The 13630-nt window shown below is 40.4% G+C and overlaps 1 protein-coding gene across 1 annotated transcript in view; it reads left to right on the forward strand.

The window, feature by feature from the left end:
* Ube3d (ubiquitin protein ligase E3D) overlaps positions 1–13630 on the forward strand; it is a 139011-nt gene that overhangs the window by 35016 nt on the left and 90365 nt on the right. Inside the window, exons 7-8 of the mRNA XM_050118928.1 lie at positions 1514–1622; positions 4531–4694. Of these exons, the coding sequence (XP_049974885.1) occupies positions 1514–1622; positions 4531–4694 (273 nt within the window). The remainder of the gene's footprint in view (positions 1–1513; positions 1623–4530; positions 4695–13630) is intronic.

Here is a 13630-nt window from a genome sequence, read left to right on the forward strand (position 1 = left end):
CTGACTTAGGCCATTTGTTACAGTTGTGTAGCCTGATCTTCTTTTGGAACTCCTAACAATAGAAGTGGGACAGTCTTTGACTCTGTTACCTGCTTTTGGAACCCTTTCTTCTTACTGGGTTGCCTCGTCCAGCCTTAAGAGGAGAGGAGGTGCCTAGTCTTTTTGCAACTTGATAAACCATGGCTGGGGAATACACATGGGAGACCAGCCCTTTTCTGAAGAGAAAGGGAGACGAGTTGGTAGAGGAGGGGCGTGTAAGGGTGAGCTTGGGAGGAAGTAGTGGAGGGAGGGGAAAATGTGATTGACTGGGAGAATAATTAATTAATTTTTAAAAAAGAAAAAGAAATCAGGCTGAGCAAGCCACAGAAAGCAAGCCAGTAAGTAGGCAGCACCCCTCCATGGCTTTTGCATCAGCTCCTGCCTCTAGGTTCCTACCCTGTTTGAGTTCCTGTCTTGACTTGATAAACAGTGATATGGGAGTGGTCACCAAATAACCCTTTTTCTCCACGTTGCTTTGGTCATAGCGTTTTATCAGCACAATAGGAACTCTAAGTAGGACGATGACAGACTGTAAAGTGGACGCTAAAGAAACCCTTTTTCTCACTCAAGTTGGTTTTTGGCCATGGTGTTTATCACAGCAACAGAAAACAAATTATCATGTGTTAATTATTGGTACTCCAAAGTTATGACATCCTGACTGTGAACTTGAGTTTTAGCCTCATATGCGTGCTTTGATTCTGTACCTTGGAACTGTCTCTTAAGGCAGTGTAGATGGAAAAGACTGTCGCCGATACTGCCTTTGGGAGGAAATTCCTTGCCTTCTTGGCTATTTCCTGTCTGATGTGCTCTAGCCTGTGAAGCTGAGTTGTTGCTGCTTTTCAGTGCAGCACATAAGGTGCGTATGAGTGACTTGTCTCGTTGCTCTGACAAAATATCCAACAAAAGCGCCTTAGGAAGAGGTTCCTTTGGCCCACAGTTCAAGAGCACAGTGATTAATGGTCGAGAGGTAATGGTGGCAGGACCTTGAGGCAGTTGTTGGTGACACTGTTCGGGAAGCAGAGAATGACAAATTCTGGTGCTCAGCTTTCTTGCGCCTTCTTATTCAGTCCTTGGAACATGGAACAGTGCCATTCCAAGGTAAAGATTGGTCTTTCCGTTTTAATTATTCTAATAATTATTCCGTAATCTGTTGTAGACATGGCCAGAAGTTTGTCTCCTAGGTGATGTTGCATCTTGTCAAGTTGTTGGTCAATATGAATTTGTCACAGGGAAATAATTATCCTTTGGATGGAAAATATATTAATGATAATGATAGCAAGATCAGTTTTAAGAGGAATGGAACAAATACAAATGCATTCTAATTTTCCAAACCGCATGTTAGTGAAGACTCTAAAGAAATGGATGGTGCTCAGGAAAGCCTGGCACAAGCTTCTAGGTACCCATGAATCCTGACTTCCCTTGTTACTAAGAATTATGAGAGGTACACGGTGACAATTGCTTTCTGTTCCAACAGGTCTCAGTTTGTTCAGAGTGTTCTTGCCCAGTGCCTGGTGGAACTCTCCTCTGCTAGAAGCACTTTTAGATTCACGATTCAAGGTCAGGATGGCAAAGTATACATCTTGGTAAGGAAATTTTTCATCCACTTTTTTATGACCTTGTAATCCAGGGCCTCAGAAATGTTTTAGTTTTATCATTCTGTTTTCTTGCCTCTCAAGTCTAGATACTAGACTTTGACCATAAATTGAACCTTTAATATCAGTTAGTCCATAAGTCAAGCTATTTCATTTAATAACACATGACTGGGTACCTCTGTATCCTGGGTTCTGAGGATGCAGATAGAAGGAAAACTCAATTTTTGTTCTTTAAAACCTCATACCTAAAATGATACTTTTTTCTCTTGGTAATGGCCCTTCTGGACAGTGTCACATGACTCTGCATCATTCTCCTCTTTTTGTATTTGTTACTTTTAGCATTCAAATATGCTACTCCTGTTTCTGACTGCCTCTGATGGCTTGGTATTTGAGAAATAGCAAGTTTGGAGAAGAAGCTGGCATTGATGGATCTATAACCTCTGTGTGCTGCAGAGGCCAGTATCATCCCACCTTGGTTTAGAATGATGCTCTGCACAAGTAAATTTTGTTCATTTGTTTGGAAGCCTCAACAGCCTGGATTATACTCTTCTCTGTGTCTGGTTTCTTCAACTACTTAACCCATACAGAGTGCTTCTTATCTGAAAAGCACTTCTCTGGGTGTTCAAGGTCTTTAGGAAACTCACAGAGTAATATGTGTTAGCACTGTCATTGTTTGAAATCAGTATTGGTTTTCTTGGTGTGTGCATGCAAGTGTGAGGACACACATGTTTGAAGGTCAGGGGTCCATGTATAGTGTCTTTTTTTTTTTAAGATGGTCTCTCACCAAACCTGAAGCTCATCCAGTGAGCCTCAGGGATCCACCTGTCTCTGCCCACTAGTACAGAGATTACAGCCACATGCTGCCAGTCCCAGGTTTTCACATGGTCTCTGGAGATTGAACTTGGGTCCTCCTTCTTGCATGTCAAGCACTTTATTACTTGAACCATGGTCCTAGCCCTAGTTTTTGGGTATTGAAAGAATTTCTTGTAACATGAGGGCCTGCTTGTTGGGGTTACTGTCCTGCCCAGTTCCCACAGCTGATAAATCCCAAAGAAAATCACACAGAGGTCTACATAAGTTATAAACTGATTGACCCATTAGCTCAAGCTTCTTATTAACTCTTATAATTTATATTAACCCATTGTTCTTATCTATGTTAAGCACATGGCTTGGTACCTTTTTCAGCGGGGTAGGTCTCATCTTCCTTCTTCAGTGTCTGGATAGGACTGGGGAGAAATGGGCTTCCTGCTTCCCAGAATTCTCCTGTTCTCATTGACCCACCTCTACTTCCTATCTAATTGTCCCACCTATACTTCCTGCCTGGCTACTGGCCAATCAGTGTTTATTTAAAATATAATTGACAAAATATAGAATTATCCCACACCAGTTTCTAGTTGAAAATCATCTATTGGGGCTGGAGAGATGGCTCAGTGGTTAAGAGCATTGCCTGCTCTTCCAAAGGTCCTGAGTTCAATTCCCAGCAACCACATGGTGGCTCACACCCATCTGTAAAGAGGTCCGGCGCCCTCTTCTGGCCTTCAGGCATACACACAGACAGAATATTGTATACATAATAAATAAATAAATAAATAAATATTTAAAAAAAAAGAAAATCATCTATTAATTTTCTTAACATTGAAATTTTGCTTTTCTTACTTTCTATGATACGTTTTCAAAATATATTCAGACACTAGGAAGAACCTAAAGTGCTGCTTCCCCTGTCCTGTCTGCTTCTCAAGCCTAGTTATGTCATGCTTTCCAGAGGCAATCATAATGGTTTGATATGTATAATATCAAATATGAATAATAATATGTATAATACATGTATTTTCTATCCATATACAACTATTCTCAAGAATTCTTACGGGTACTTGAGTTTTTAATGAAAAACAAAGCAGGGTTACATTATTAGCATTTCAGTTTCATGAAACAGAGAGGATTGTTTCTTATAACTGTAGGTTGAATTCTGTTCTTTAATGACTAGAATTCTACTATATGGCTACTAAAGAAAATAATCATTGCACATGTGTTTGATACTTCTTTAGGAGTGGACTTTCTAACTTGATTCAGCATTAGAAAATGTGTATTTTAAGATCAGATAACTATCACCATACATAAAAGTTGTATTAATTTATCTCTTCTAGTGGACATTCTTGTGCCCCACACATCCTATCGGCCAGGCTGGTGCACCCATTCATAGCTGCCGACTGTGGAATGCCTATGGCTCACAGTTGCCCCTTCGGTAGAGATTGCCCTTGTATGACATGCTTTGCCTTGCCCAGGGAGTTCTACTGCTCTTAGTGCTTTGCTCTGTCTCTTAAGTGTAGTGCAAATACATAAATTTACCTACTGTCCTGCTAGTTACCTAGACATTGTTATTGTTCTTCTCATGCCTGCATTCTCTTGCTATTCTTTGCCTGTTGTCTCTTATATTGTTGGACCCCTCACTGATGTCTGGGATTAATAATAGCATTGCCATTTATATAGTTAATAGTTTTTCCTAATCAAGATTTTTTTGTTGTTGTTTTGGTTTGGGTTTTTGAGACAGGGTTTTTCTGCATAGCCCCGGATGTTGTGGAACTCACTCTATAGACCAGGCTGGCCATGAACTCACAGAGATCCGCCTGCCTCTGCCTCCTGAGTGCTGGGATTAAAGATGTGCACCACCACTGCCTGGCTCCTAATCAGTTTTTAAAAAGCTTATATGGCTGCTCTCCCAAATGCTCCACTGTTTATATAAAAACAAACAAACAAAATATAGCAACAATAAAATAACATCTAACCTACTATATACGTAATTATGTTTTTCTGTTACTTGTTTGGATTTCTGTAGTGGCGATATACAATATAGATAAATTAGCAATATTCTCCTCTATGAACTTCTCTTCCCATACTTTAGCTCTGGATTTTAAACTCAGACAGTTTGGTGATTGAGCCTCTGAGAAGTTCCAGGTGTGTCAGGAAGTTCCCACTGTTGGAAAATACATCGGAAGCTGACTCTCGCTCTGCCCTGAACGCCATCAAAGTCCTCTACCAGCCCTGCATCCGAAGTAGGAATGAAGAGTAAGTTGTGCTTTTGTTTTTTTCCTGTTCCACGTTGCATTTTAGCTGTGATTGCCATGTTGGCACTAAGAAACCAATGAGTTAAATGCTCCTTGCTGCTGCTGGGAGTCTCACAGCTAAATATTACGCTTTGCAAGTAAACAGAGTTATTACAGATAATTCCTACCAATGTGCAGAGACCTTTTTTTTCCTGAACCCTTTTGTTATAATCTCAGCTGTCTGTACAGATGGCTACTAGGCTAAGGCAGGCTTCCTTAGCTCAGCATTGTCTAAAGCTGTTTTTGGGCTTTCAGGGTACAGCGGTGAGTGAGCAGTCCCCACCTCTGGGTTTGCTTTGTAGCATGTGGAAGCAGACAAGAAATAAAACAACAAAAACATTAAAGGATTTCTATGACTTCTGTGTGCCCCGTGCACTTCTGAGTCCACATGAGCATCCAGCTCACTTAAGGCGAAAATGACTTTGTGAAGTAGGTGCTACCTTGACCCCAGTTTTAAAGATCAGAATTCTAGAATGTAGCAGATGAAAGTACAGAGAAGTGGAAGCAGATGAGGTAAGTGGTACTTAGGAGGTTGCAGCTCTGTACTGAGAAGCAGGAGGTTCTTCTTAACGTGGTGGCAAATGGAAACTTGGAGGGAGTGAGGAAGCGATGCAGTAGGACCTGTCTGGTGAACAACAGTCCGCAAAGAGGAGACATCAAGTATTTTAGTTGGTCAGTTGGAAGTTTATACTTGTTCTCTGCTCTCAGATGAGGCTGATGAAATGTGTGATGAGAACAGAAAGATCCCAGTGTTTTTTCTGGGTAGTAAATAAGACTTTTTAAAATTAGTTCTCGAAACAGGTCCCAGTGCCATTATTGATGGCTTCTCAGTCCGCCCCCATTGGCAGCCACATTCCGAGAGCCTGGTTTGATCACATGCTCATTCAGTCCCGGTCCAGCTGGATTTGGTGAGCTCCCATTAGAACAGGCACCCTGTCTCAGTGAGTGGACCAACCCCTCATGGTCCTGACTTCCTTGCTCATCTTCTCCCTCCTTCTGCTCTTCATCTGGACTTTGGGAGCTCAGTCCATTGCTCTGATGAGGGTTTCTGTCTCTATCTCCATCCATTGCCAGACAAAGACTCTATGGTGATATTTGAGAAAATCATCAGTGTGATTGTGGGGCAAGACCACTAGGACCTGTTTCTACTGCATGTACTGGCTTTTTGGGATCCTAGTCTATTTGGATGCACACCTTCCTAAGTCTGGATGGAGGGGTGAGGGCCTTAACTTCCCACAGGAGGGAAGGAGGAGGGAGGAGGGTGAGTGGGGGAGTGGGAGGAGAATAGGAGGAGGGGAGGAAGTGTAAATTTTTGAATGGAAAAAAATTTCTATAAAAAGAAACAAAAAAATAAAATTAGTTCTATTTTTTTAAAAAAGGTAGAAATAAACTGAAAATTGAGTGTGTATAAACCAGGAAAGTCATATTCCTCTCTGTGAGTAAAGTGGGTTGTGTAATCACTTCTCATCTGTATTCATTTTGCGTGGACATGATTTGAGTGATATGCATATGTCTTTCACACTTAGCAGAAAGAAAACCCTTTCATTGGAGGCTCTTCAATGTTACTGTATGGTATTGTATAAAACAGATAAATGGTAAATAATTTAACCATTTTTTTCATGCATGGATGTTTGTGTTGCTTTTTGCTATTGTAATTAATGTAGAATTAAATACTGTCACATAGTTGCTTGCTGATTATGTGTACTTTGTTTTAATAAGAGGGTCTGAAGAGGTGTAGCTGCTGACTTGAGAAGTATGTACATTAAGAACTTTTGATGGATAATTTCAAATCATTTTTGACACGGCAAACTTGTACTGGGACCTGGAGTTTCCTTTTTTGCCCATTTCCCTAGTTTTATCAGGACTGACATTTCAATTTTGCCCACATGATGCTAGATAAGCAATAAGATTCAGTTGTTTGTCCTTATATATTATTCAGACATGTTCAAGAACAAGAATGTGCTTCTGTGTTTTATGCATTGAGGCTCTGGGGTGGCTAATATATAGTCAGCTTTTAGGCTGCTCCTTGTCTGTGTTCTCTGTTGACGTGTGTATGTACCATTATATATTTAGATTTATGTAGTCACTTATTAAAAATCCCTTTTATTTTTATTTTTTGAAAGATAATCTTGAGAAAAATGTTTTAAATATCAATCAGTATGATTCTAGAAATCATTTTTTTTGTGGTTCTAATGTCAAGTTTTGCATTTTATGATTGAAATGTTTGTAACTAAATGCATGTTTATGGTGTGGCCATTTTACCTGGTCTCATATTTCAATAGGAGGGTTTTTCTTTTCCTTTGATGCTAATTTTGTTCCTAGTTGGTCTCATGTTGATATTGCTATATTCTATTGCATTTCTTCATTGTCACCTGTCCTGTATCATTTTATCTTAAATGTATGTTTCATTAATTTATACTTTGGAAACGACTTGTAGCTGCATGCTTCAAAGCTTCAATGAGAGTGAATGCAGCTTCGTTTTTTATTTTGTTTTGTTTGCCGTGAATGAGTGTGAGTGTGGGGTGCCATAGTAGGGCAGCATGTGAGGAGCTGGTGTTTTCCTCCTTGTTTTGAGGCAAACTCTCTCTAGTTTCTGTGGCTGTGCTGGCCAGGGAGCTATTGGATGAGTCTCTTCTCTCCACTTCCCCTATCACTAAAGGAAGGCTGGGGTTACAGATATGTCTGTAATCCCACACTGTACCATTTGTTTTCCCATGTGTTCCCAGGACCCGTCTCAAGCTGTTACCCACCGAGCTGTCTCCTTAGTGCAGTTCTCCCTGTTTCAGTGGTGGGCTTACATTTAATTTTATTGTGATTATTCACATATTTGGGCATAGTCCACCATCTTTTAGTTAGCTGCCTCTTCTCTGTGTCATTACTAGTTACTCTTCTGATTATTTGAGATGGTTTTCATGGTTAACCTAAAATTTTTAATGCTTAAGCTTAAAATATTTTTAATGTATTTTAAGCTGAAATAGCATATTTAAGCTTAAGTAGCATTTGAGCTCTTCAGTGAAATGGAGTGTCATGGCTCTCCTCTTGTTCCCTTTTCAGCTACTCCTTTTGCTGTGCTGAATTCTCATGATTAGGATCACATTTCTTCACCTGTCCAGTCAAATTTGCCCCCTTATTGCCTCTTGTGCATTAGATCCATTAACATATATATTTGTATATTTCTATAGAAATTAGAAAATTTTTGTTTCATAAATGTTCAGAAATATTATTATGCTGCACATTTTTGCAACTTCTCTTTTGTTCAGTATCCCTTGTTTTTTTTTTTTTACTTGCTAAGGCACAGTTTTTGTTTTCTTTTCTTTTTTAATTTTTAAAATTTATTTTTAATTATATGTATGGTGTTTGCAGGTAGGTGCATCATGTGTGTCTCTGTGCCCAAGGAGGCCAGAAGGGGCGGTCAGGTTCATTGGAACTGTAAAGATGGTTATGAGTAGTCTTGTGGCTGGGAGCAGAATCTAGGTCTACAGCCAGAACAGCATGCGTTCACCACTGAGCCATCTTCCCAGGGCCCGGTGCTTTGTTTCTGCTTTCGTTCTTTGAGACAGGATCACAGTCTGATACCAGGACTGGCCTAGGACTCACAGTTTAGTCCAGACTGGCCTTCAATTCTTGATGGTCTGTCTGCCTCAGCTTCTCAGTGTTAGGGACATGAGTGTGAGAAATCCCAGGCTTGATAAGTTACACTTCTAGGAGTTCTCCCACATTTGTCCTTTACGCAGTCCTTTACTGTCTGACCGTATCTTATACCTGCTCTGGCTCTCTGGGGAAAAAAAAAATTAAACATTTTTTTTAAAGAGTTTAGTTCATGTGTGTGTACACATGCCACAACATGTGAGTGGAGACCAGGGGACAACCTATGGGAATCAGTTCTCTCCCTCCGTGTCCTGGGGATTGAACGCAGGTCCACCGGCTCAGCAAGTACCCTTACTCGCTAGTATATCACAACAACCCTGGAAACGCATTAAGATCCTCTCTTTGGTTGTCTAAGATTGAATATAGGTAATATTCCAATGGGCAATTGTACACAGAATTTTGCGTGTCATGCCTCTTCCTGAGGATGTGATACCCTCTTGAGACTAATAATTATTCGTAAAACTTCCTGTTTTCTCTACATACCTTTTCTTTCTATATTAGCTCTGCTTCTTCTTCTTTTTTTTTTTTTTTTTTCAGGAAGAGAGTTTGAGTTTAGTGCCTCTTTCTCATGACTTTTTTCTTCCCATTTGCTTGAGGGCTTGATTAGCATTTCTGTGCTAGGATGGGCACTCTGGTAGTCAGGACTACCTCGGTCCTGCCCACTTTGCTTGGGAAAGAGTTCAAAGCAGTGTCTTTGTACAATAAGATGGGGGTATTGCTTTGTTTGGTAATTGCAGTTTCTCAGCTGGTGGCTGTAGATTCTTGGTACCATAGCCCGCCTTCATGGAACAGAGGGAAAATTAGGAAGGATAGACCACTAAAGATGCCAAATGTACACATATGTACACCTTGCTGTTTTCGTTTTGTTTCGTTTGTGTTTTGGACAGGGTCTCCCATAACCAAGGCTGACTTGGAGCTCACATTCTTGCTTATACCTTCTTAATGCTGAGGTTAGAGTAGGCACCACCACCTCACCCAACCCATTTTTCTTTCAATAACTTGTGAATATTAAAAATGATTAAGTTACATTGATAAATTGCATATTCACTATATGAAGGATCTTTAAACTCTTATGGAACACTACAAGAATTTAATAAACTTGAGCTGTTATTTTATACATTCTTTGTTTTAATCTTTGTATGTATGCGTGTGAGAGTGCCTGCCGTGGCACATGTGTGGAAGTCAGAGACTTGCCTTGGATGTCCTCACTGCATCATACCCTTGTTCTGAGGCGGGGTCTCCGGTTGTGTTGCCACTGCATATGCTAGGCCATCTGGCCAGCGAGCTTCTGGTAGTCTCCTGCCCCCTTCTCTCATCGGGCACTAAGACTGGAGCTGGATGCTACCACGTCCGTTTTTTTCTGGATGGGGATCTGAGCTCAGGTCTGCACCCTTGTGCAGTAGACACTTTGCCCACTGAGCCACTCCCGAGCCCCAGTTCACTCATTCTTAACAAATTATTTGCAGCATGGAAATTCACTGACTAGAGTAAGATGTGTTTTCCTCTGTTTGATTAGAAAAGAAAAACGGTGCTTTTGGATAACTAAGGGGACAGTTCATGTCTAGTAAATGACCCTGATTACAACCTTGTCTGTTGTAGGAAGTAATGTTTATTGCGCTTTTCTTCCTCCTTTTCGACCCTGAAGTTGGATGGGAATCTTGCGAGTTGGGTAGCGTGCTCTGAGTGGTTTGCTTTTTTTGTCTTCTAAGCACTTTCGAGCCTTCCTTTGGGGGGCATAACTGAGCAAACTGTAGATGCGTTGGCATATTCTTGACACATGGGTGGTACATTAACTATTTTAGTCCCGTGGGCTAGAGGTTTTTTTCTAGTGAGAGTGTGGATGGCCAGATGGTAGTCTAAAAGAGGAAAACAGCAAATGTAACTATGGTTTTATTTCCTTGAGCACTCACAAAAAGAAAAAAAAAAGCTGGCATGTAATATTTTTAGAATGTTCGTTCTTTCTAGCAACATCACTCACCATTTTGAAGAATTTTCTTTTCATGCCTCCCTTGCTTCAACCAGCATTTTCATACGTGGGTGAGCAGCAATTTTTTTTGTTGTTATTTGTTTTGTTTTATTTTTTGTTCCTACTGGCCCATGTTTTGTACTGGCAGAATAATATATTTTAAGTCTTACGGTATTTAATTTGTATTTCAGAGCTTAGATTCTATGTATTAACTTTTTAACTTTGGGCGTAACTTCTATAGTTTGATCCTACCACTTTCTTAAACTACCCACAGCTTCACATTCACTAGACAGGGATAACTTTACCCACAGTGGATATTTGGCAGTGTCTAGAGGCGTATTCACTTGTTCCAGCTTGGAAGGTTATAACATCTAGTAAATTGTTAAGAATTCTCTTAAACGTCCTGTGATAACGAAGAGAACCAGCTATAACAAATTTTCTGATCCCAAATATTAATATGGCAAAGATGAGAAATGTCTTAGAAATGTCTCTTGAAATCAGCTTACTTTTACCTTCTCTTTTTGCATGTGATAGCCCAGGTTTCTTGAAATGGTATTTAGATCAGCAAACAAACTCAGTTCTACTATGACATGGACCAAAATCTTTGTGACATCACAGGCGAACTTTGTTTCACAGAGTAAATGGTAAACCATAACCAAATTTTTGTTGTTATTATACTTCTTTTGTGTAAGGAAAATGGTTCTCATAGTAACTTGCCCAGAAGTGTGATTGCAGGGACTTTGGCTGTTCTTTATTTCAGTGGTCCCCATACTGCTTCTCAGAGGAGTCTAGCAGCTTACAGATTCACCATGCCCTCCTCCCTAGTCCCTCCCACTCCCCACCCCCATTTGGCCTTTTTTATTTGTTGACTTTCTTTATTTCTCTCCTTTTGGCACAACTGTTTTCATTTGGGTGTGAGTGTGGCTTTAAGGAGTGGGGGCTGCTTTGAAAGAAGTTAGCCTAGGATATGAGGAGAGATCTCATTGTAGTTTTGATGAGCATTGTTCTGATGATCAGCGATGGTTCAAGTTTCACTATTGCTGCTCTGATAAAAACAGTGACCAAAAGCAACCCAGGGAAGAAAGGATTCATATCATCTTAGGGATAATAATCTGTCATCCAGGGAAGCCGAAGGCAGGAACCCAGAGGCAGGAACTGAAGCAGAGACCATGGGGGAATGCTGCTTAGTGGCTTGCTCAGCCTGCTTTTTTACACAACCCAAGAGCAGATTTGGCACTACCCACAGTGAGCTGGTCCCTCTCACATCAATCACTAATCAAGAAAATGCTCCACATTCATGCTCACAGGCCAATCTGGTGGGGGCATTTTTGCCTTCTCAGGTGACTCTAGTTTGTGTTGAGTTGACAAACCCTAACCAGCATAGTGACACTGAGCATCAAGTCATATGCTTTGGTCATTTCTGTGACATCTTCAGAGAAGTGCCTGTTCTAGTTTTTCTCTGGGTTGTTAGGTATTTTGGTTGAGTTGAAGCTGTACTCTGTATGTCCTGATTATTAGTCTAGACTTAGGTATGTGACTTATGGCTTTTGTTCCTCTCACTTTTTAGAAGCCTGTTCATTCTGTTTATTGTGTCTTTTGATGAACAAAAATAATTAAATTTGACCAAGTCCCATTGTCTGTTTTACCTTCCTGTTGATGCCTGTGCTGGTAGTGTTTTGTGAGTGAAACCACATCCAGCTCTGCTTGTTTTTTTTTTTTTTTTTTTTTTCTGTGGACTGAGATGGTGAAGGCCAGCATTGACTCAAATACGGTGGAGAAATGCTGCGTTTTGGGTTAAGTTTAGAGGGATGCATTCTTTTGACTGATAAGAAAGATAGAGCAAACAATGTTAATTTATGACAATTTTACATTCAGCAGGATACCCAAAGGCCTATTATTCAATAGTTGTATAGCCCCATAAGCCACTGAGCACTAGCAAATTTGAATGCTGTGTGAATATGATGCTGTAGAAGCCGTGAGACCTAGAGAGTGCTCCATCAGACCGCCTATAGGTCTCCTTCCGCGCTCATGCAGAATCCGTAAGATGGCATTGCTGGTACATTGTAGGAGACATTGACTTTGTAGAGCAGGGCAGACTCAGACTTCAGGTGTGAATAGCCCCCTCTTACATTTCACATAGGAGGCTATTGGGGACCAGAAATAAGTTCAGTTTGTCGCTGCCAGCCAAGATTAGGGCTGCAAACCAAGTATTTCTTCCTTGTGCCATGTCTTCTCCCCATGAAATTTTAGGAGATATAAAAATGGGCTCTAAGTGTGTATTTGATTTGAGAAAAGCTCCTCTCCTAATTTAGAAGATTGATGTCAGCATTCTCTGTGCTCCCCCAAATGTGCCCCGTGTGTTGTCCTATGTCCAGTGCATGTTTATATGGGGAATGTGTTACACTCGTAGCACAAAGTTCTGGGTCATAGGTTTATATCTGATATTTCAGATCAGAATGCAATCATAACAAATGCAGATTTATTTTTTGGAAGTCCAGTGTCTTCATTTCTTAGAACAGGAAACCATCGAATGGAAATTATCAGTTCTGTGAAGTGGGTCCTGCATCTACTAGAAAACACAAGGACTTCCTTAGAATCGCCTTTAATCCCAGTGCCTAGAAGGCAGAGACTAACAGATCTCTGTGAGTTCAAGGTGTAGTAGCAAACACCTTTAATCCCAATGCCTGTGAGGCAGAGACAGGCGGATCTCTGAGAGTTCAAGGAGAGCCTGGTCTACAGAGTTATTCCAGGACAAAGATACAGAGAATGTAAAACAAAAGTAAAAATAAATGAAATAGACTTAAAATAAAGCTGTACAAAGATGGAAAATACACAGAGAATCTTGATACTGTATGCTATTATGCTCTCTTTGAATTGTTTGAATGCTGAGGAAGGAACAACAGATGCTAAAAGATATTTGTTTATAAATGCTGCTGAGCTAATCCATCGTAGAGATTTTGATGCCTTGACTTTGAAATTTGGATCTAAGGACATGATACTTTGGAAAGGAGTTTCTTTTTTTGTTTTCACAGAGGATGAGACCCTGTTCATTTCTTCTATTCCGATATGGTATGATGGACCACGCCCTCCTGAACGGTTGCTGTGAATACCTTCAGAAAATTGCTTCGCTCAACTGCCAACTGAGATGAAACTAGCACACAGGTTATACCATGAAAGACCTAATTAACGACGCCCCCATTCAGCAGGAAGCAGTTTGGAGAGAAAAATCTGCGCCCATATTCCCAAATATTGTTTATAAATGTTCTTTTACATTTAAAGGGGGA

Source organism: Alexandromys fortis, unplaced genomic scaffold, assembly GCF_014885135.2.
Source record: "Alexandromys fortis isolate MF-2015 unplaced genomic scaffold, M_Fortis_MF-2015_v1.1 scaffold_164, whole genome shotgun sequence".
Taxonomy (NCBI): domain Eukaryota; kingdom Metazoa; phylum Chordata; class Mammalia; order Rodentia; family Cricetidae; genus Alexandromys; species Alexandromys fortis.